This window comes from Phalacrocorax aristotelis, chromosome 15, assembly GCF_949628215.1.
Source record: "Phalacrocorax aristotelis chromosome 15, bGulAri2.1, whole genome shotgun sequence".
NCBI classification, from domain to species: domain Eukaryota; kingdom Metazoa; phylum Chordata; class Aves; order Suliformes; family Phalacrocoracidae; genus Phalacrocorax; species Phalacrocorax aristotelis.
In genome coordinates, this window is record NC_134290.1 from 2282773 (window position 1) to 2304905 (window position 22133).

A 22133-nucleotide genomic window follows, 5' to 3' on the forward strand; every position below is an offset into this window, starting at 1 on the left:
AACCACCACCACAAATTAACGAACATTTTCAGGATTATCAGAATTTTAATAATTATATCTGCAGATGAAAAAATTTTAAGTAACTTCTATCAGAAGGAAAGATGTTTTAGAAGTCAAGGGTTTAAACAAGAACGCTGGCAACACTTATTGGATGTTGACTATATACAGATACAAGCCTCCGAATGAAGACAGCCGGCAAGATGCTGCTTTAAGTGGTATGTTAAAAATGAAGTGAATTGTCTATTTAGAGCTTAAAACACTTGATCCAAAACTTTAAGCTCTGAATGCAACACACACAATCAGAGCAGCAAATTAAGTAGTGGGTGGACAGAATCTTTTCTGCCTACCCTGAATAATAACCTTGCTGCTTCTGCTGCAGCTGTCAGGGACTGTCCCTTGGGCACACCATTAGAAAGCACACAGCAAAGTGTAGGCTCTGAGTCACAGAAGCTGATGTTACAGGTTGCAGGCTGGAGAGACTTCACTCCATTTCCACATGCAAAATTGCTCTCCGCACAAAACAGCATAGAAAACTCAGAGAGCTTCGGATGTCCTTGCATGAGCCAACAGCACTGAGGAAAAGAAAACAAATGGCAGAATCCTGCAAGCTCATCTCAAGCACCAGTCAGTGACATAGTTCTTGTCCCTGTGGTTTAACTATTCAAGCTTCACTGAAAAAGTAACTTGAGACAGTTCAAGAGCCACGAAGTTAGTGGGTACGCAGAACTAAGGAGACCAGGATAACCACACAATCAAACTATCACAGACACTCCTGGCTAATCTCCTTATGCCCTCCTGAAATCTAACTACAGGTGCAAAGTAAAATACAATATAATTAATCCACTACTTCCAAAGCCATCCCTACTTATGTAAGTTGTATTATGAACACTTTCCTTTTTATACCATTCTTATGCTCAACTTTTGAGCTTTTTACCCACCCCTCAACTGCCGCCATTTATCATTCCTGCTTTTTAACCCATCCTTTACCCTCATGCACTCAGTGATTCCTCTCCTTCAAGACTTGTTACCTTTCCCTGAGTGTTTTCCCATAAGTACAGTCTCATTATGTCATGTTTTCCTTTTCCTTCATTAGCCTGCTATTGTCTCTGCTTCATTTTAAGTGCTCTCATTAAGAATTTTGAAGACCAGTTTCAAAAGCCAGTTCCCAAATCACATCAAAGCAGTCCCATTTTATTCACAAATGTTCCGTACCAGCACCCAATAGTATGTCAGATTGCGAGTGTTCACAGGAAGTCATGAAAATATTGTGTCCAGCATTTCTTTAAACAGAAATAATTATTCCTTTCCCTGGAAATAGGGGCTTGCAGTTTACTTAGCAGAAAAGCCTTCCTGCTTTTCTGTTTGAACAGAACCAAGGAAGTCCGGCCTACCTGTGTAAGCTGCCCCAAAGAGTAGAGGGTGAGTTTCTTCGGGTCTGTGTAGAGAATCTCTCCAAGCTCCTGGTAAGGCTTCCCAGTGGGGGTGAAGAGTCCCTGAGTGAACTGCTTTTGCCTCCTATGGTAGTTTTCCCAGAACACTTGCTCTCTTGGAGGTTCACTGCTTTTGTAAATTGTTCTGCTTCTGGCCAAGACTTTTCCTTCCTTCTGAGCAAAGCCAGGCAAAGGCTGAATGCACACAAAGTCTCGAGGATTCAACATTTTAGGGGCTGCCAGCACCTTGATTCTGCTGTTCTTAGGTGGATCTGGTACCACAAGTGCCTTGAGCCTGCTGTGCCTACCTGCATTTGCTACCACAGGTGCCTCAATTCTGCAGTTTGTAGGTGCATCTGGTACTGGCATTGTTCCAGAATGGGAACTTTGGTGGTTTTAGCCCCTAAATTATCAAAAACTCTAGTTTCCCAGTTATAAAAACACACACCTGCTGCTCAAACTCCAAAGCAAGTCTTTAATTTTCAAAAGGGCAGCCCAGCAGAAGAATCTGCTGCTAACATGGTCTCACTCCCCTCAGCAGCCCCTCAAATAGAAATAAATCCTGAGGGGCCAGAACACCTAAAACCTAACCAGTCTCCTAGGGAACACCTAGAGCCAGAGCACCTCCCTCTGTATGTTTCGTTACACCTAAAACTTCCGTTACACCTATTTTTAACAACAGCACAACCTCCCCCGACCCGCTGCCCTCACGCCAAGGGCCTCCCTCCTCCCAAACTCCGGGGAGGCAGCCTGAACTCCCCCCCCCCCCCCCCCCCTTCCCCGCGGGGCGGCGGGGGGCGAGGACGGACCCCTCTCCTCAGCAGCCTCAGAGGACAGCCCTCTGCCGCGCCGCGCGACGGTTAACGGCCCGCAGCCCGCGTCACTCGGTTGCCCGGGAAACCCCGCGCGGCGCCGTGCAGGTGCACGGGTCGGGCCGTGCACGCGCCCAAGCGGCTGCACCCAGGGCCCCACCCGCAAGGAAGCGGGCTAGAGCCGTGCCCGTGGGGCCGTGCACAAGGGCCTGAGCACTGAGCCCTTGCAGGGGGCGAGCAGTGAGCCCCTTGGGTGGCTGAGGAGCAGGACGTGCACTCGGGGGCCCTGCGTGGGGCGCCCCGTGCCCCGCATGGCGGCCTGCTCACCCTCAGGGATGAGGCCGCGATGTGTGGCTGTGCTGCACAAGCATTGCTTCAGCCCCGAGGGGCCAGCAGAGGAGAGCCGCAAAGGGGTTCCTCTTGCAGAACCCACACTGGGGGTCACCAGGAGGCAGCAACTAGTTTAGGGTTTCTCCAAACATGGAGATGGATTTTTCACCTTTCTTTCAGCTGAGGGACAAGCTAAGATGGCCCCTGGAGCTTAGGGACACCAGGAATTGTGGCTGAGGGAGGACAGGGCCATAAGTAATGTGTTTTGCCTTTAGGTAAACAGAACTTTATCACTGAACAACATTGTTGGAGGGCTCAATGGTTAAAGCACTATAAAAGTAAAGGTAATATTCATCAGTATTTCAATTAATTAAATAGAATCCTTGGCTCCTTTCCTGGGCGGCTGCTTGGGGCGTGTGGCAGAGCAACCCCAGGGCCTCAGGTAGATGCTGCTCAGCCTTTGAGAAAACCCATCAAACCTCACTCCTCCTACGACCGTTTTCAGTAAAAGCCTTTCAAACTTCACTCAAACCTTGTCAAACAAGCGGTAACTGGTGGCAAATGAGAACTTGAGGTGAATTTAATACTGTGTCTATTCAGCCCTAAAATACACGGACGATCAGCAGCAATGGCACATTATTTGAGGTATATGATTTCCAGCAGATTGGGTTTTTAGCCTGTCAAGATCACTCCAACCATTTGAATCCTGTGAGCTCTCTAAAGGTATCTGGAAACACCTCCTCCCTCCTTCCCTCCTCCCCATCTTTCCTCTCAACCCTGAAAAAAACCACCCTTGCTATTATTTCCCTGCATTTTAATCTGTCCAATGCTTCTTTGCTATTATAACTTTTGATTTAGAGTGCTGTGACCAGACATGAGAGGGCAGAAGCGGTGAACAGCCGCCCGAGGAGTGGAGCTGTGGCACCGCACGGCCCTGAGGCTGCAGGAGGACGCGGGAACGTGTGCGGCTGGGAAGGTTCCCCCCACCTCATTTTCCTCCCCAGCTTTATATTTCCTGCAGACTGAACTGTTCCCCAAAACCTGGTGTCTTGCACTGCTTTGTTTTTCAGGAGAAACTTCCCATCCACGCAGTGGTCCAGGCCAGAGGTGCTCACCCACTGATGTGCTAAATTGTGGAGCTGGAAATGCAATTTCTGCTACTTTTCTCATTGGCTGCATCTTAATCATAGATGTTTCCAGCTGAAAAGAAATATTCCAACACACAGTGGTTGAGACAGCCACGAGAAATATCACATTTTGGTAATGACAACCCTCTGAGCACCTGCTTTTGTTGAAACTGGGTGTTGTTTTCAACTGAAATATTTGAGAAAGAACTAGTTTCAATGACTTCCCTAATACAAATGGCAACATCTCATCTAGCACCGGGATTTCAGCTCTGGGGACTTAAGGGAAATATCTGCTAGACAATCACCACATGAAAAATATAAAAGTGGCATTTTGAAGCAGCCTTCATGCCTAAAAATGTGCTTCTACATCCACACAGTGATCCTTTTGCATCAGAAAAATGGTGCTTTATTGATTTTGCTGATTGGTTTGCATTTGAAGAAGCCTCAGCTCAACCTTCAGCTGCAGCATGTTGCAACCTGCTGGGGACTTCAGGCCCTAAAGTGGGAGGCCCCCGGCTGAGTCACGTCACCCCCAGCACCCGCTGCTTATTTAACCTGAGTCAGTCCAGATGCTGCAAGTGGTGCTGAGGGCCGGTGCGGGCACGCGAGAGCCTTCCCGCACCCACACCCTGCAGGCTTTAATGCTGTAACGCTTTGGCGTTGTGCCCAAAACACACTCTGCTTCCCCGGTGGATCCATTTTTAATGGCCTTAAAATAACTGAAATGCTGTTTGGCTTCGATGCTCAGGGCCAGTGGGGGCAGGGAGGGCTCAGAGGGGACGTGCGCAGGGCCATGTCCGGCTGGTGCTGGAGACACCCCGTCTCTCCTGGTCTCTCCACCCTGCAGTTCATGGCCAGGCCCCCTGTCCCACTGGCACCTGCACCCCATGGGCAGCTTGCTAGTGCAAGCCTTGGGGCAAGGCTCTTGCAGAGAAGATCACGCCTTCCTCCAGGCTGTTTGCAATTCGGTTCTCCTGAACTTTGTATGTGGGAGCCCATTCTGCAAACTCCTTCCTGGCAAGAAGTTCCCTGTGGAGCCCCGAGCTCGGAGAGGAGCAAGCTGCTTGTGCCTGGCTCCTTAGTGCCATTCCCATAGAAGCAAACTCCCTCCAAACAGAGGAGGATATGTTATTCAGAAACATACAAAAAAGATGGATGTATGGGTTTGTGTTTTTGGGGACACTCAGACCCATTTTTCCTCAGCCAACAGAGGCTCCCAGGTAAAGCTCCTGTGGTGACCAGCTCCTATCGCCCAGCTGAGGCAGGTGGGTTCTCCCAGCTATTCCCTTCCTCAGCTCCTTTTCTCCCCCACCCTGTTCATCTCTAGTCCCATATTCAAGAAATACTCCAGGAATGACAGGTATGCATTTGTTTCTTTTTTCCTTCTGTGTCATTTCTCCATCCAGCTTACAATTTTTGGTGGCAATTTAACAGCTTTTACAAATTACACTCCTATCTTTTTCTCGGTTATTGTTAGAGAGGAAAAAGTCCCATTTTTCAGTGCGATCCTTCAGGTTTCTGCTGTCACTGTATTTAAGAGTTGGGTTTGGTTTTTTTTTTTGTCCTTAGCTTTTATTTTCTTATCCCTCAAGGGCAGCCTTGGAAATTCAAAGCTGTTCCCTGACTACCAGCAGATCGGGTATTCTCTCTTGGCAGTTCTGCAGCGGCTGTCTCTCTTCCTTCCATCCTTCCACCTAAATGACACCCTTTTCTCAATAAATTACCCTTTGTCTTTCAAAGCGACGTTTCCATTTGTGACAGTTTGGATGTATAATAGTTGCATCCCAGCGGATACCTTCAGGAGTGTCAACTAACAGGCCAATACAAGCTCACTGGTGCAGAAAATAGAGAGATTTATGTACTTTGGGCTTTCTCATCCCCCCCCCCCCCCAATAATTGGGCTGCACTCAGAATTTTCAACATTTGAGTCTAAAGGTATGGTTTCTTGTAACAAAAAAACCTCTCCTGGAACAGAAGGATGACTGAACTGATGGCAGGATTCCCTTTTTTAAACATAACATCCCTTGGGGTCCCTGCAAAGTGCCCCAGGGCAGCCAAGCTCACCCAGCTGTGCCCCTTGGTGTAGGGCTTCATGGTCCTGGTGTGCTGACCACGATGCATAAAGCACCAAAAACTGCTGAAAGGATGAATCTGGCACTGCTGGCAGCGCCAATTCTTCTGCCCCACTTTGGGCATTTAGCAACATTCACCCATCGCCAGCATGGAGCAGCGGGGAGGCAAGCAGCACTCCAAGCAGTAGGTGCAAGGGGAAGGCAAATGGAAATACCACCTGCAGTAACACCCACGGGCATCTCGCACTGTCCCTAAACACGTGCAAGTGGCCTGGGAAGGTTTTCCCACCACCACAGCCGTGCATGCCAAAGCATGCCAGGTTGCTTCGAGAGTTTGCGGAGCCTTGCGCAGAAAGAAGGCAGGTGTGCCGCCAGCAACGAGGAAATCTGTTGCACTGTACTTTGCAGTTATCCAGCATTTTCCACTCTCTATGAAAGAAACATGCCTGAAAAACGGCCGACCAACAAAAGCCCTGATTGCTTATGCTACAGAGGAAACATTGATTTTGCAAACATTTCCTAGCAATAACGACAGCGATCGATTATTGCTGCTTTTCCTCATGATCTTGCTAATAGAGGGTAAATGTGCAGCATGGCTGGAGCAGGCTTAGCTAGAGCAGCGGTATCCCCATGCTCCCTGTGGGCAGGGAGGGATCCTGGGGACCCCCCTGCTGCGCCAGCTGGCACAGCAGGGGGGTCCCCAGGATCCCTCCCTGCTCGTGGGGACATGCGTGCACTCAGTGCCACTGGAGGGTGGATGCAGCAGATAAAGCTCGAGAAGGTCAGATGCTCACACCCTGCTTCCATGGGATGCCGTGTGTGTGGGCACTTCCCGGGGGATGAGGATAGAGATATCCAGGCCCAGGGCTGGCGACAAGAGCATCCCCCCGGGCTCCTGCAAGCTGCCCAAAAGCAACAGATTGGACATTTTTGTAGAAGTTGTCAAGATCCAGACCTTGGCTTTAGCAGCCTGGGACTTTCTTCTCACACCCTGCACCTTCTGTCTCCTTTCCAAACACCAGACAAGCCAAACATTATTTTACAATCCCGGCATCTGGCACGCAGCTCTGGGCAAGCCTCTCAGCCTGTCACTGGTGAGATAAATGAGCCCGTTTCAGTGGTCGACTTCATAAAAGTATATGAAAAGTAGTTAACAAAAGGGTATTTCACAAAGCTGGGAATGCAAATGCAACCTCCGAGATAACTAATTAACTGAAGCAGCCATAAAAAGGGGAAGCAGCTTCCCATCTGTGGAAATAGATGTCATTTTATAGAGGCTCTAATTAGTTATGCCCAGTCCTGGAGCTGTTTTGTTAGTGGTGCATACAGGCTGCCTCCTGCTCTGCAGCTTCCGGGGCTTTTGAGGTAAAGAGAGGGAGAGCAAAGCTTGGGGGAAGGCTTGCAACAGCAACAGACCCGTCCTGGTCCTGGGGAGTTTGGTGCTTTCCATCTCCAGGCCCAGAGGGACTCACAGGGCAGGTTTGCTGGGGGCAGTGGTTCAGCAGCAGTGGTCCTGGGGCGTTGTGGGCTGTCCCCAGCATTGCTGCCCCATCCCATGGGTTTTTGCGTGGTTTGGGTGTACGCTATTCACGGTGTGCCTGCGAGGTGTTCTTTGGGGAGTTAATTGCTCATCACAGCTCTGGGTTTGACAGCTTTTTTTTTTGGTGGAGGCAGCATGTTTACAAATACGTATTTACAGCTGCTGTTTTTGTCCTCCAAGCTACCACCTCCTTGATATAGACCGTCCCAGGTGAGGCAGAAAAAAATCCCATCACAGTTCTTTTATGGAGAGTAATTTCTCCCCTCCTCAAACCTTTCCAGCAACTTTTGGGCAGAAGCTTTAGGTTTTGATACACCCCATGCTTTAGAGGAAAGCACAGCTCACACTGAAGCACTCCCCAGGGAATGCCAGTGCCTGGATGGAGCCTGCTGTGGTTTGTTCCCACCGTGCCACCGCCGCAGCCCGTTCCTGCCCCTTTTAAACTCTTCTCATGCAGCCTTCAGTTTTTTCTTTGCTCCTCCACCTGCAGGGATCCATACAAGCTCCCCCAGTACGCAGTGAGCTCAGCAGGATTAATGCTGGAGCAGGGCGTACCATGGAAATTAGTCACCTCCGGGACCTCAGTCAAGTGTTTTATTTAATGCCTTTTTTCAAAGACATTTGTACTCAAAAAAAAAAATATGAAGAATTATGAGCTCTCTGCTAACAGCATGACTCAGAGGAGCTGTGGGCACACACCATTTAAGTGAGAAGTGTCTTCACAGCACTGATGCAATGTGGGCGAGGAGGGGAGAGGGGCTGCTGCCGTGCACAAAACCAGCTGAAACCTACCTGCTGCCTGCTCTCCTCCCCCTGCCAACAGCTTTGCTACAGAGGGGACGGCTCAGACTGTCAACACGGAGAGCCTGCCACTGAAACAGCACCCAGTGGCTTGGCCAAGGTCTGACATGCCCTGGTACCAGCAACCGGAGCAGCTCTTGCAGTTTGTGCACGGAGCAAATCTGTGCCCAAAACACGGATCAGGGCAATGCTCTGCTACCAAAGGCCATGCTGCCCCTCGCCATGCCATCCCGCCTCTGTGGCTGCCAGGAGCTTGCTCAGCAAGAAGTCTGTGGGACATAGCCAACCCCGCTGGAGCTGGCTTTGAAAATAATGTGCCTTTGCCAGACATTACCTGTAAACTGCCCCGGCGCACAGGCCCATGCACAGGACACCCAAGGCACAAATATTTGCAGAAGCCACATGGGGGTTACCCAAGTCCCTGTGTCAACCGTGGCAGGTCACAGCATGGGCGTCATGGGAGCCAGGAAGGTTACAGGAAAAATGTAATAATTTGTTCAGTTTTTCTCAACACAACATCTCCCACCTGCATCCAGCATCACCTTCACTAGGAACTAATAGATCAGGCATTGTCAGCAGCTGGGAGATGCTGTACAGAGGGAGGGCGACCACCAATGCAATCCATAGGGACACAAGCCTTAACTTGCTTCAGACTGACTTCCAGCATGTTACCAGGATGGTGCGGATTAGCTGCCAAATGGAGGCATTTGGAAATCCTCCCAGCTCTTTCCCAAAGCGGAGGAGGATGAGGCGGCTTTGCCTGTGCCGAACGTGGTTACTCCAACCCCCTTAAGGCCCCAAGGGAGCAGCTGGGAGAGGGGACCTGCATGCCCCGCAGGACCTAGCCTCTGATGGTCAGGACGGGGACGGTGACTTTGCACAGTGCTGCGCCTCGGTGACTCGTGACGCCGCTCCGCCCCAGCTGGCCGCAGCAGCTGGCAGAGGCTCGCCGGGGAGCAGGGTTGCAGCCTGGGTATTATTAGACGTGATGATTTTATTTCTGCTTCAAGCCAGAGTTCAGCTGGTGCAGTTCGAGCTTCACCACCACAATGGGTGCTGGATGTGTCCCATCCTGCCAGAAATGTTCCAGCTGTTCAGTGCCAAGGGTTGGAGGGGCCCAACCTGGACAAACATCACCATGTCCCATGCACACCACCATCCAGCCATGCAGCCTCCCACAAAGTATTTCATAATCCTCCTTTTACCATTAAAACAAAAAAAAAAAGGAAGAGAAGAGAAGCAATGACAATAAACGATGCTAAGCCAGGACACGCAAGGTTCTGGGTTGTATAGCACCAGCTTTGCCAGATCCCTCCCCATTTTGCATTCCCTAGGGAAATTTCCTCCCTGTCTTGCAGAGCTCGAGCTCTCAGAGATCTCTCCTTGCTGCTGTCCTACTTAGAGGGGGAGAAAAAAAATTAAATAAAGCCTATACAACATCTGTATCAAGCTGCAGCACATTCCTCTCCTACAGTGTCATGCAGCATCTGCCCCTGCGACTCCCCCAGCCTGGGCTTGCAGAGCGAGAGGGCTGGGGAGAGCAGCGGGGCTTGGTGTGGGAAAGCAGCTGGTCTCTGCAGCCAGAGAGGGCAACACGGGTGCTGCCATCAGCCTGGAGAGGCAGGGGGATCCCTCCATGCCATCCAGGCATCTGCGGGATGGGGGTCATTTTTCCAAGCCCCTGAGCAGGAGCTCCTGGCACGCATGCAGCCGGCTCCTCAGACCTTGTCGAAACTTCAAGTGCAACACTGAGTCGGCTCTCCTGGCTGCAGCTTGTTAGAATGAATTGAAATGTAGAGGGAAAGTCATTAAGATCTTTTTCATTAACACCATTCCTAGCAGGCCCGGGGAAGCTGAGGTTTTGTCAGATCACGTTATCACCACAGCTTGGCTGTTTCCAAACCCTGAAGAGATTCTTCCAAAAAGCGCAACCACCCCCTCGCCTGCTCCCCTTTCAATCTCCAGCTATTTTTATTTCCCTCCTTGAGATAAAAGTATGTGTGTGGGGGAGGTATTTACACACACATAAGAAAACATAGATGCACATAAAAATAACCTGATGATTTGAGAGAGACATTTCACTTCTGCAGAGCTTTCTGTTCTCCATTGCATTATAAAAACAAAACGCTGAAGTTGTGGAGGCTTGGGGTGGGGCTTGCCGTGGCTCTTGTTGCAGATGCAGCGAGCATCCCTACAGGCTCTGCTGATGCACAGGGTCTGAAGCCCCCAGCAGACAGGGTGGCAGCTGGGGGAAGCATGCACTGAGTTAATGCTGAAGTTCCTCGAGAGGAAAAAAGTAAAGAGAGTTTTGTGACCCTGGAATGTTTATGGCTCACTGTGGAACAAATACACTGGAGATGAATTCCTACGGAAACCTTCTCCTGCCCTTATTACATTAATGATACATTTCCAGATGCATAACTGCCTGTCTTTGCATTGCTTTTACGCTTGAAATGCCTGTCTTAAAGGAAGAAGGGAGAAAGGTGGGTGCCCAGTGCCATCAGCCACAAGCCAACGCTGCCTGGTCTGGGAGCTCAGCTGTGCCCAGGCACCAGGGGGATCCAGTGTCTGCCCGTCCTGCAGGGTGAACAGCCTGGGGGCTCACACGCCTGCCACTCCTCCTGCACCCTGCACATCCCGTGGAACAGATCTGGAATCCACTGACAGCAACAGGAATTTGGGTTTTGGTGATTTTGAGAAATTTGGGTAAGACTGGCCTCTAAGCAGCGCGTGGGTTTGGGAGGGAGCTCAGGCAGCGAGGCAGGCAGGCGGCAGGGCCATGCTCAGCCCAGCTCGGGGTGAGCATCTCTGCCACAAACAAGACAACTTACACACACGAGTCCTGGGGCAGTGCTATCGGTGTCCCTACAAGCCACAGCACCCTGGGACATCGCCACTGCCCTGCCGGTGAGCGCGTCGGGGGCTGCACGGGCCAAGCCAGCATACCTCAGCAGTACAGAACATCCTCACTGGCTCCAGCGCTGGGGAAACACGATCGTGCTCACAGCCCCGGCAGCGACCGTGGTGCACTCGGGCTGGCTGCTGCCAGCCTTGTTTTGACTTTCTTTTTAACAAGCTGCCACACACAGCATTCTTGGTGACAAGTGACAGCCTTGTTGCATTAGCAGTGCTCCACCAAATGGTATTACTATTATTATCTGGTTTTGCGAGTATAATAGATAATATGACAACCCCCCTCTGAAATAACCTGGCGTTCCAAGGAAAGATTCCAATTATTTGCTGAACATTTCAAGCTGTGATAACACAAGACAGTGCCGTGTCGTACCAGAAAGCATTGCTGTGTGTTACACACACTGTACCTGCATGAAGCTTCTTGCATTAAACCGCAGGATAGCTGTCACAGAGTCATTCTGTAATTGCAGGAAGAGATAGCAAGAAAAGGCAGCACTCTGGCAAAGCCTGCCTGGCCAAGGTTGTTTAAAAATACCTAGCCCCAGCCCTCCTGACTTTCTGCAGCACTGCTGGATGTCAGAAAGCCCACGCTGCTGGCGAGCAAGTGCTCCCTGCGGCCTCAGTCCACTGAAATAACTGCTGGGATCTCGCTCAGGATCTCTCCTCCCAAAACTGGAGCCAGATCCCAACCAGTAAATGCTCTGCCACACTGGAAAAACCACAGCAACCTGCCCAACCAGCGACCTCCATTTCATGTTAAGCACAGAGACATCTCACCACCCATCGGGAGCATCACCCTGCCTGCTGGATGGACCTATCTGCCATAATGAATCTGACAACACTAGAAATAATAATTAAAAAGTCTACATGTAGGAGCTTGCCCAGGGATGGGATGAAAGGGCAGCTGCCCCACACAGACCAGGCTTGGTTGGGGCATGAAGCAGCAGCTTCTGACCCAGCAGAGGGTCGGAGGACCCTGGGTGCAGAGCACGTCCCGGGCACTGCGGCTGCTCGCCCTGTCAGTGTTTGCCAGCACGAGTGGGAGGGATGTATGGACAGGGGAAAGGCTTTCCAAGAGCCCCGGGGCTTCTCTCCTGTCACTCCTGGCTCCCCTTCCCAAGAGGGAAGGCAGCCAAGGCTTGCATATTTGCTGATATTGCTCATGGTTGCCCCTGAGCACCCTGGCCCACCCAAGGGAAGTGAGACCCATCAGAGGAGACAAACCAGGCTGCACATGCTGCTTCTGCCATTACTGACAGCTTAAGGAAACAAAAAGGTAAACACACTAATTTTACATTCAAAACAAAAATAAAAACCAAAAAGCCGCAAAGCCCTGTTCTTCCTTGAGTAAAGATGGGTGTGTAACTATTGGCATTTGTCATCTTGGTGCTTTTGCAAGTTGCCAGTTCTTTAAAACCTGGCAGCCGCTACAAGACAAAGTGATATATTTAGCCCAGGAGTGAAAACGTTCCTCACTTGTGAATGTCAAGGAGGGGGAAAAGAAAAACCAAACCTGTGAGGGAAGTGCCTGCTGCCCTGCAGAGTGATGCTGGGGAGGCTCTGCAGCATCGTCTCGAAGCCAGGGGGACACAGTCTGTCCCTAAAGCAGCGCAGCGCCAGGGATGGCTGGCGTTAAGGTGATCTGTAGCCAAATGCTCCATTCTTGCGTTTGGGGGTCTGTGCATCCTGTGGCAGGTGGCTTTCCAAGGAGGAACAGAGCTCCAGCCATTGCATCTCGCTTATGCTGCGAGGCTGAGCCCTGCGGTTTGCCTACAGCTCCTTCTCTTTGCTTAGAAATTGGTTTGGGCAACCCCCGGCCTGGCCCCAGAAATCCCAGTCCTCCCTGGGGAGTGGATGGGGAGGTTTCTTAGCACAAAGGTTGCCTGCATTGACCTGGACTCTAATTTTATGGTAAGACTTACTCTGTCGCTGGCTCTGAGGAGCATCACCTCACCCACACCCCCAGAGCTGTTGCTCCAGTGGGTCTGACAGCCTCTCCCCATCGTTCTGTGGTCACGCAAGGCCCTGAGGAACCCCAATCCTGTAACCCCTCCTGCTCCCCACATGCATCCCAACCTCTGCAGAGGAGCGGGTGAGAGGCTCAGACATGACCCCACCAGGTTTGGGATTGCTCAGTGTTAATTGCCATCAGATGCAGGATTGAGATGAGGCTGTTTCCTAAGCAGTGCACTGTAAGGATCTCACTCGCTCTGTTTGATAACCCCTCTTGCGTCGTTTCAGTAGCAGGTGGTGGAAGAGGGGAAAAAAAACCCACTATAAAATGTTTAGCATCCCTTTAGCTTCAATTTATCTGAAGAGAATTCAAACAGCACAATTTCCCCCCGCCATCTGGGTGCCACTTTAAAAGACATTTTCTCATATAGTTGCAATTTTCAGAAAATCTTGTTGTATAGCTATGGAAATGCAAGATGCTTCCCCTAAATTGTGCATCACTGTGAAGCTTTTTAAACCTCAACTGTAGCTTGTAATATATTTTGACAGCTCACAGACAGCTCCCGAGCGACTTTTGCAGTTCCAACACCACGCATGCAGGGGAGTCCAGCTTTGGGCACTGCAGTCCCACAAGGCAAAGCCCTCGCCTTGGTTTTGTACTGATTTCTGCTTGGTTTTGCCTGTTTTGTTTCACTAATGAGAAGAAGATTCCCTTGCAGAGCTTTGAACCTGCTTGCCAAAACACTTGAAACTGCAGGCTATTGTGTATGGGTGCACACAGGTGCATGTGTCCATGACTTGTATTTCCCACTCATGCATTCCAAAATAGCTTAGAAACACATTAAGCTGCTCCAAAACCTTAGAGAAATCTGAAAGGTCCTTATAAGCATCCTGCAAGTGGCAGCCTGGGAGAGGAGGAAGGCTCTGTCAATGTCCCTGACACACTCAGTTCTTCTCAGACACTCCAAACTACTGCAGAGAAAGGTGCTCCTTGCAGATAACCAACCCCAAAACACAGCTCCATCGGAGAGGGGCGTTGGTGCCAGCACAAGCCACCTCCTTCAGCGCCCAAGCCCCAGGAGTGACTCCCAGCCATTGGCCAGGTGAGAGGGACACCCCAAACTGTGGCCTAAGCCTTGGCTTTCCTGAGCCGCAGCCAGAGCCCCAACCCCTGCCCACACAGGCAGATCCCCTAGTCATGGGGCAAACACCTATGACCAGCGATACACAGCTCAGACAATTCCTCTAGCTTTATAAAAGCAGTTTGCCCCTATCCCTCCTTGGCAGAGGCTGCCCCTGCCCAGCTTGGCAACCCGAACCCCAGCCCCACCAGCCACCTCCAAAAACATCCACGCTCGGACATTGATTTACAGCCAGAGGAAGTGACTAAAGAATGAATTGAAGGGTTAGCGCGGGCCAGCAGGTGGTTAGTGTTAGTTGCCTTAAAGCTTAATGATCGCAAATACAGCAGGAGTAACGCTGGAGCAGCCGCTTCAAGGGGATGGTCTGTGCCCACGGGAGTCGGGACACGCAGCAGCCGGCCATGGCTCGCTGGGCACAGGCAGGGTGTGCTGGCAGGGCTGCCAGGCTGCTGCGGACCTGCGCCGATTTCACCTGCGAGGGGTTGAAGGTGTGGGGCATGGAGCCGGGTTTAAAGGCAGGAGAGCGCTGCTCCTTCCGTGGGGCATTCCAGCCAGCCCCCACCAGGGAACCGTTACCAGCTAGGCAGCTCTGCCCACCCCGCTATGTCTCGGCATCCCCGGCCCCAGCAGCGGGGTGCACAATAACCATCATCGGCTGTGCTCGCTGGGGTGGCCGAGGGCAGGACCCCAAAACAGCCCTGGGCTGGGCAAGGAGAGGGAGTCACTGCTTCCCAGGGGACACACCGGGAAGGCAAAGGCAGGCATTTTGGAACAGTAGAGATTTTGTTTTAAATCCACTGGGTTTGCTAGTTTTTGAAGATATTAACAATTTTTTTCCCCACGTGGCTCCTGCGTGGCAGAAGGTATCTGCCACGGCTCCACAGGTGAAGCTGGAGCAGATGCTGAGCCAAGCTCCCAGCACAGAACTGCAAAGCTTTTGTCATCAAGCACCCCCAGACCCTGGAGTGGTCTGGTGGCTCAAAGTCACTGGCTAAACTCAGGTTCAATAAACCCAGGACTGACCTGGCAAATCAGTTTTGAATGAGGCCAAACCATCTTGTCATTGCCCTGTGTGATCTTAAAGAAGCCCAATCTTGAGAAATTCCCATGGTGTGCGGTTAAGGGAAGTCAGGGACATCTCTACTGGAGCTACAGATGTCCCTAAGGGACCAAAAAGCCATCTAAGGGCTGAGCATCAGCCTTGCTACCCCACGCATGTTGCTTCACAGGGGCCTCACTTTCCCCAAGGTACAGAGCAGGACATTTTCAGTCCTTGAAACACAGGATGCCTCTTCCAGGTTTGCACTGATACCATCAGAAACTAGCCCTGGGAACTCAGGTGGACGCTGATTCCATGGTGTTCTTCCCAAAGCTGGCTCCTGCCGGATGGAGCCTCTTGCAGCAATCCAGAGAGGAGTTGAAATGCCGAGCACGCCTTCCCAGCGTTCACCCTGATTTTCAGAAATTGCAGTAAATCAGTATCGCTGCAAATGGGCCTCTTTTTTTGGCTCTGGCTTGATGTAAAAAGGAAAACAAATGGAGTTTTAAAATGCAGCTAATCAAGGAGTTAAAGAGAGGTTAATCCTAATGGATTAATCAGCTTGCAGGGGGAGGGGAAGGAGGTGCAGGCAGGGAGGAGCAGAGAAGCAGCCAAGCGTGGCTGCTCCTCCTGAGGGCAACAGCAAGTTTCAGAGAGAGTTTGGAGATGGTGGCAATGCTCCTTCTTCCACCCAGCTGCATCCAGCTTGGGGACCACACAGGTTTGATCTAGCAATAACAGACGAGTCCCAGGCTTAGGTACACCTTCCCTGAGAAAACACTGAATCCTCGATGCTTTCATTATCACCCCCTGGGAAAAACAGTGAGCAATGTTTGACTTCACCACCCTCATCATCACCTCCCTTCGGACACCAGTTGGTGATAAAACCCAGGACGTGGGGTGGCCCCGGCCAGCGTTAACCCCTCTGCAAAGCTTAAGGGGGTGACTGGGAAAGGGTTTTTGAGCAGAGCTGAGCTGCCCCGAGGCTTTCCACCATCTCATGCAGAAAGCAGGACCCGCCAAGGCTGCCCTGATCATCCCATGGGGTCCCACCCATGGCTCCTGTGGCCAAATCCAAGTGTCCTCCTACCCAGTAACCCAAGACATCAGCATCTGCCTCCCAGCACAGCTGGACATTCTTCATGGGGTAAAGGCTCTTTATAGGCAGCTAATTGGGCTTAGGCATAAGAAGGGCTTGAACATAATTAGTGACAGTGAAAGCAAGGAGTTTTAAAGAAGGTTATTAATGATATACACCACTGTATACAACAGCATAATTGCAAAAAAAAATTAGATCCATTAAGTATCATTATCAAGGCCTGGAGCTAATCATTTAAGCTTAATGAAACTAATACATTTCTCCAGCACTGGCAGTAGCGCTCATGCCTTGGAGGGGATCAGCAGCTGGAAAGGCTCAAGCCATGGTGTCTCAGCAGCATCACCACTGACCCTGGCCGTGGCACCATTGCCCATGTTGGCGGTGGGCTCCGCATTCCCAAAAGCTGAGCCCGCTTCCAGGTGCTTTCAGAGGCGATTCGCTTATTTCAGTGGGAAATCTTTGGCTTTGGCAGCTCAAAGAGCTTCTGGTCAATGATATCCTACACGAGCGTTTAACACATTAAAGGTTTTCCCCAGTGCCTCACCAGCAGTGAGCCCTGTCCTCGGCATGGCTCAGGCTGGTGCTGCTGGTCTTTGCTCCCTGGGACATTTGGCTTGGGCGTTAACGTCATTGAGAACAGTGAGGTCTCCCAAACCTCCCTTAGCTAGTGCAGGAGCAAGGGTCCCAGATGTCCCCCTCCAGCACCCATCTCTGGGGCTGCCTGGGCACAGGCAGGGCACCCATTCCGCTGCCTTCCCCCCACATCTCCCTCCTCTCCCTTGTTTTGAGCAGCTCTTTGGAGACCAGAGGAGAAATGACTCTGAGCCAAGGCGGTCGCTATGATCTCACTGCTAATTATGCAGAGAAGTCATTTAGCTGTGACTGCGCGTGATGAAGTGATATGACAGAGAGGAACAAAACCCCACAGCCACTTTGCTCATCACAAATTACATAGAAAAAAACCCAAAGTGAACAAACCCAACAGCCTTGACCTGTTCCTGCCCCTCTGCAAGCCACTGCAGATGCTGCGCTACCCCCAAACCCACTGCAGTTCAGGACAGGCAGCTCAGATTGGGAAACAATTAAAAATCCCATTAGCTCCACTTTCCCCTTGCCTTTGTCTGGGTCTGTTTTCGACCCTGGTCCCAGCAGCGGGATCATCGCTGCAGCAGGACTCACCATCACTTTAAAGATGAACCTGGGATTAGCACTGGCCTTATTAAAAACACTCACACCTCATTTTACCTTCACACTGGAGATGATTTAGCTTGATATATTCTAATTAGTTGTAATTTATTGTTTTAATGAGCTCTTCTGCAGGCTTTTTGTGCTTCATAACCACCCTCCTCGGCTGCTATCATAGGTTTCAAGGAGGTCTTTTAATAACAAGATGCTTCCAAGGCTGCCTTGGACTGGAAGATTTTTGTTGCAATATGAAAGAAGAAAATTAAGATAAAATTTGCCTTTCCTCCAGGATGGGTTTGCTGTGGAGCACCTGGCTGGCAGCAGGAGGTTGCACTTCAGCACCCCAATGACAAGACAACCCTTAGTTACCAGCAGCATTTGCAACTGGGTTTAAAGACTAACAAAAGAAAACAAATAGGAGAAAAGTCTCCTTCCTCCTCCCCGTCCCCAGCTACAGCTCATTCTGAGGGAGGAATTCATGGCTAGGAGATGTCACAGTGCCCTCAGGCAGCTGCAGCTCCATGAAGGGGTTAGTGATGCTTAACATCACGGTCACACACACTGTCCTCCCGGGAGGGTCCCTGCTGCTGGCGGGGGTCACTGGCCTGGAGCCTCAAAGCACACCCAGTCCCCTTGGAGATGGGCAGAAGCATCCAAAACACAGTGCCATAATGCCCCCCCCCAGCATTTCTTTATCTGCAGAGGTCTCTCCTCCTCTTTTCTCTACCAGGATGGGCAAAGCTTCAGGAACTTCTTGGTCTGCTCCCAGGGGCCATCCTGCTGCTTCATGTCCAGGAGCTCTTACTGAACTGCCCAGGTGTTGATTTAAGAGAGACAGAAGGGCTGTCTGCTCAGCCAGGGCGGGTTATTTCTATGTCACTGGGCTCTTTCATTAGAGAAGACGACAGTTTTTGCTCCTCTGTCCCCACGGCCATCGTGTGCCAAAGTCTCCTCTTTGGAGACATCCAAAATAAAACACATGAGATTTGCTTTGCAAGTAGAGATCAAAACTGCAGTAAAGCAAGATTTCAAACAGAAGAGAAACTCCCAAAGAGAAACATGAAAAACCCCAATGGCCTCAACTTCAGCAGAGTAACACCTGAGCAGTTACAGGATAGTCTCTGGGGAAAAGGGACTGGCTTGTACCAAAGGGGCCCGGGTTTGTGTGAGAAATAGCAAGAAACCCTCAGGGAGCCGGGGTCGCTCCAGAGGGCTGAGACAGAAAAACACCCAGAAGGGTTATATCAACCCCCCTGTGCAAACCCAGAGAGATAATCTGCAGGAATAAGAACCAGCCACCTGGCGAGAGCCTGGCGAGCTGCACATTGCCTGGAGGGGCCGAGGGGAGGACTGCAGCACGGGGGGACCGAGGAAGGGGATGCTGGAGGAAAACAGGCCGAGCTCCTGCATGCCCATGGCACATGCACAGCTCAGATGTGCAGGGAGGCTCCCAGCGTGGCTGGAAAGCACAGACATACCCACGGGCTAACAAAAGGGTTTCTGAAGCCACCCGAGGACCCCGCAGCACAATCTTACGCTGTGCCAGGAGCAAGCGAGAGACATCAAGTGCATCTCTGCAGGGTGAGCCACCAAGTGTGTCCCGAGCCATGGGCACACGTGGATGCAAGAGCAATGCTTGCCCAGAGCAGAGCCAAATGCAGCTCTGGGAGCTGCTGTGCCAGCCACTGGCCACAGCTCTGCCCAGGCTCAAGCCGGCTCTGACCATGGGAGCTGGGGAGTCAGAAAACAAGACCAACCCAGTTCTTCTAGGAGAAGAAACTGGGCCTTTGGAGGTGGCTGGTGTGTCTGCACAGCTCTGGAGCTTCTTGTGGATTATTTACCCTGCTCCACATGCTGCCAACCAAAATAAATCAATTCAGCTTTTGCTTCCATTTTAGGAAAGCAAATCCTCTGGGACAGGCCAGGAGCTGGTGTCCTGCAAGGAGCCATGTGCTCACCCAGCCCATCCCCAGCGGGGCGTAAACTGGCACTCGGAAACTGCTTGGTCCCGTTGGCCCATGCCCCTGCCTGGCTGAGGGCCAGTGGTACCCACAGAGCCCCTGTGGCTTCCTCAGCAGCTCAGGGCAGACAGCAGGACACAGCTGAGAGGTTTATTCAGCCTCCTGCAAACCAAGTCTCCTGCTACTGAGCCGCCTGGTGAGCTCTCCCAGGCTTGGGTGACCTTATCCTTATCTCTTCATGTCCTTCGTCAGTCTGCAGCAGCTGGCTTGGGCAGCAGGTCCCCCGAGGCCAGTTTCCCATGATGCAGCCCCCTTATCTCATGGCACCACGTCCCCAGTCCCGAGCCCTCCCCATCAGCCTATCCCAGCTCCACATCCACAGCACTGGGAATCAGTCGCTTGTGCTGCAGGAGGGATCACCACTGCAAAGAAGCTAGAAGAGTCTTTCCCAAAACAAAAAGGCCATGTGAACCACCCACATTTCCCTCCAGCTGCCCAGGAGGCCTTTGCCAGGGCTTAGAGCCAAGGTTGCAGGCTCATGGTCCTGCGATGCACGAAGAGCTGATGGATTCTCAGGCTCAGCCCCGATCCCAGCAACTCCCCCCCCACAGCAGGCACGCTCCTCGCCTGGGCAGCGAGGCATGTGCTGGCACCAGTGGCAAAGAGCCTAACGCAAATTGCCCAGCATCTGACTGCTTAATTACTTCAGCCGCTTTCAGACGTGATTGTGTATTTTATCAGAACCGACTTCTTTGAAAGACTTAATTTTTTTTCTTTCTAACATCTGCTCCCGTCCTCAGCCGGGGCACAGCTCGATGCCAGCAGCATCAGCATTTCTCTGAGAGCAGGATCTGAAAGGCCTGGTTAGGATGGCTGCTCCGCCTCCTTCAGCTTTAAAAATCATTTGGCTTTGAATGATGTGGACATTGATAAGTCTAATGCCACTCCAGAAGGAGAAATAAGGGCGCACCAGCCTCCTGGAGTAATTCAGACAGGGCCAGCAGGGGTGCCCCGTGCAAGGCGAATTGCCGATAAACACAATCCTGCCCCTTCTTCAGCATGTGAGATGAGGTCCCAGAATACATAGCCCTGGGTCTGCGTCCCTCCCAAGCCCCCTCGGCCAGCCCTGGGGTCAGATGCACAGGAAGCCATCTCCTCCCCGCGCGTGCTCGCCCACGGCCACATCCTGCGCACAGCAGCTCCCCGTTAGAGCCAATATTAAGCTATAAACCATAATGTGTTATGACACCACCCGATGCAGCGTAATTGCTGCAAACCCATGAAATGCAATGTAATTGGTGGAGTGGCCATTATAGCATTGTGTTACGGGTCTAATGGCTTCAAGCCGTTATCCCACACAGAGGCTGAGGATAAGACAACAGCTCCCGCTCCCCAGTAGCCCCAGCTCTGCAGCGCCCTGGTACCCCAGAAACACACATTTCCCACCCCACCCTCCTCAACAAAGGGGGAGATGCTGATGCAGAAATGCCCCAGTGTTTCCAAACTTTTTTTTTCCCCCCATTTGCAGAAACACCAGCAGGGATTACTTTTTTTTTTAAGCCTCCTTCAATAATCAGGTCATACTTAAAAAAAAAAAAGCAGATTTCCACTTACAATTATTTCATTAATATATGATACTCCAGACAATCCAACAGATTGAGAAGCCTCTGGCTGCACAGGTCCAAGCATGCTGCCTGTGTAAGAGGTCCTTCGTGCTAATTGCCAGTGCCAACCTCAGCCATTAAGAAATTATTGCTAATGCATCTTACAACAGTCTTTATAAGACATTATTAATGAATTCATCAGAAAGCAGAACCAAATAAACAGAAAGTTATTAAAGAAAAAAAAAAAACCTCTTCCCCCAAACTGCAGGATCAGCAGGAAGGAAAGCTGGGCACCACACTCCGACTGCAGCAGCCCTTACCTGTGCTGCAGCTCCAAAGTCACACCTGGAGCTCCTGTTGCCCCAGGGACCTCCCTATATATACCCTGGGGTGGGAGAGGGGCTCAGCTGTGGCTAATTCTCCCCTGCAGCCCCCTGCAGAGCTGCAGCTGGTCCCCGGTCCCTCCAGCCCTGCCTGGGGGAGCTGTTGTCTGCTGTTTGTGGGGTGCCCGGTCAGGACTGCTGTGGGGCCACATCCAGCTGCTTGCTCTGGGGGTGCTGGAGCTGAGGGTTGCCCCAGAGACACATGTGCTTCCCCTGGGGTCCTTCCAAAAGGGCAGTGAGGGGATGGGGCACCGGGGACAAAATTGTGGTTGGGCCTGGGGATGTTTTTTCAAAAGACTGAAAAAAATAATTCTTTGAATGGGTGAAGAAGAGGAGGGGCAGTCTGTGCTGGAGACGTGTCCCTTATGGGGCATGACGGCTCCAGGTGGCACAAGGACACAGGGCTGGAGCTGTGACTCATGACTTTTTCGCTTTCCATCCTGATGTCAGGATTAAATTTCAAGGATTATATTTTATTCATAAAAATTGCTGGGCACAGCCGTGTCTGGCAGAGTTGTCGTGGCTGAGCCCGTCGCAGGCTCCTGCTGACAGGCACGGGGGTGTTGTGCACCGCCTGGGGGTCCAGGCTCCGTAACAACTGTTGAAAATTAAATAAAATATGTAAAGGCAGGGCAAGAGCCCCCAGGTTCCCCTCTGTGACCTGGAGCACGAGTACCATCATGGCCCCCGAGTGCCAGGGTTTACAGCACGTGATGGGCTGTTGTTGGTAACTACATCCCGA

General features: G+C 51.4%; 1 protein-coding gene across 1 annotated transcript in view; it reads right to left on the reverse strand.

Moving 5' to 3' along the window:
* Positions 1-1799, reverse strand: part of CCDC60 (coiled-coil domain containing 60) — a 74115-nt gene extending 72316 nt beyond the window's left edge. Inside the window, exon 1 of the mRNA XM_075110261.1 lies at positions 1392-1799. Within this exon, the coding sequence (XP_074966362.1) occupies positions 1392-1799 (408 nt within the window). The remainder of the gene's footprint in view (positions 1-1391) is intronic.
* Positions 1800-22133: the final 20334 nt, after the last annotated feature.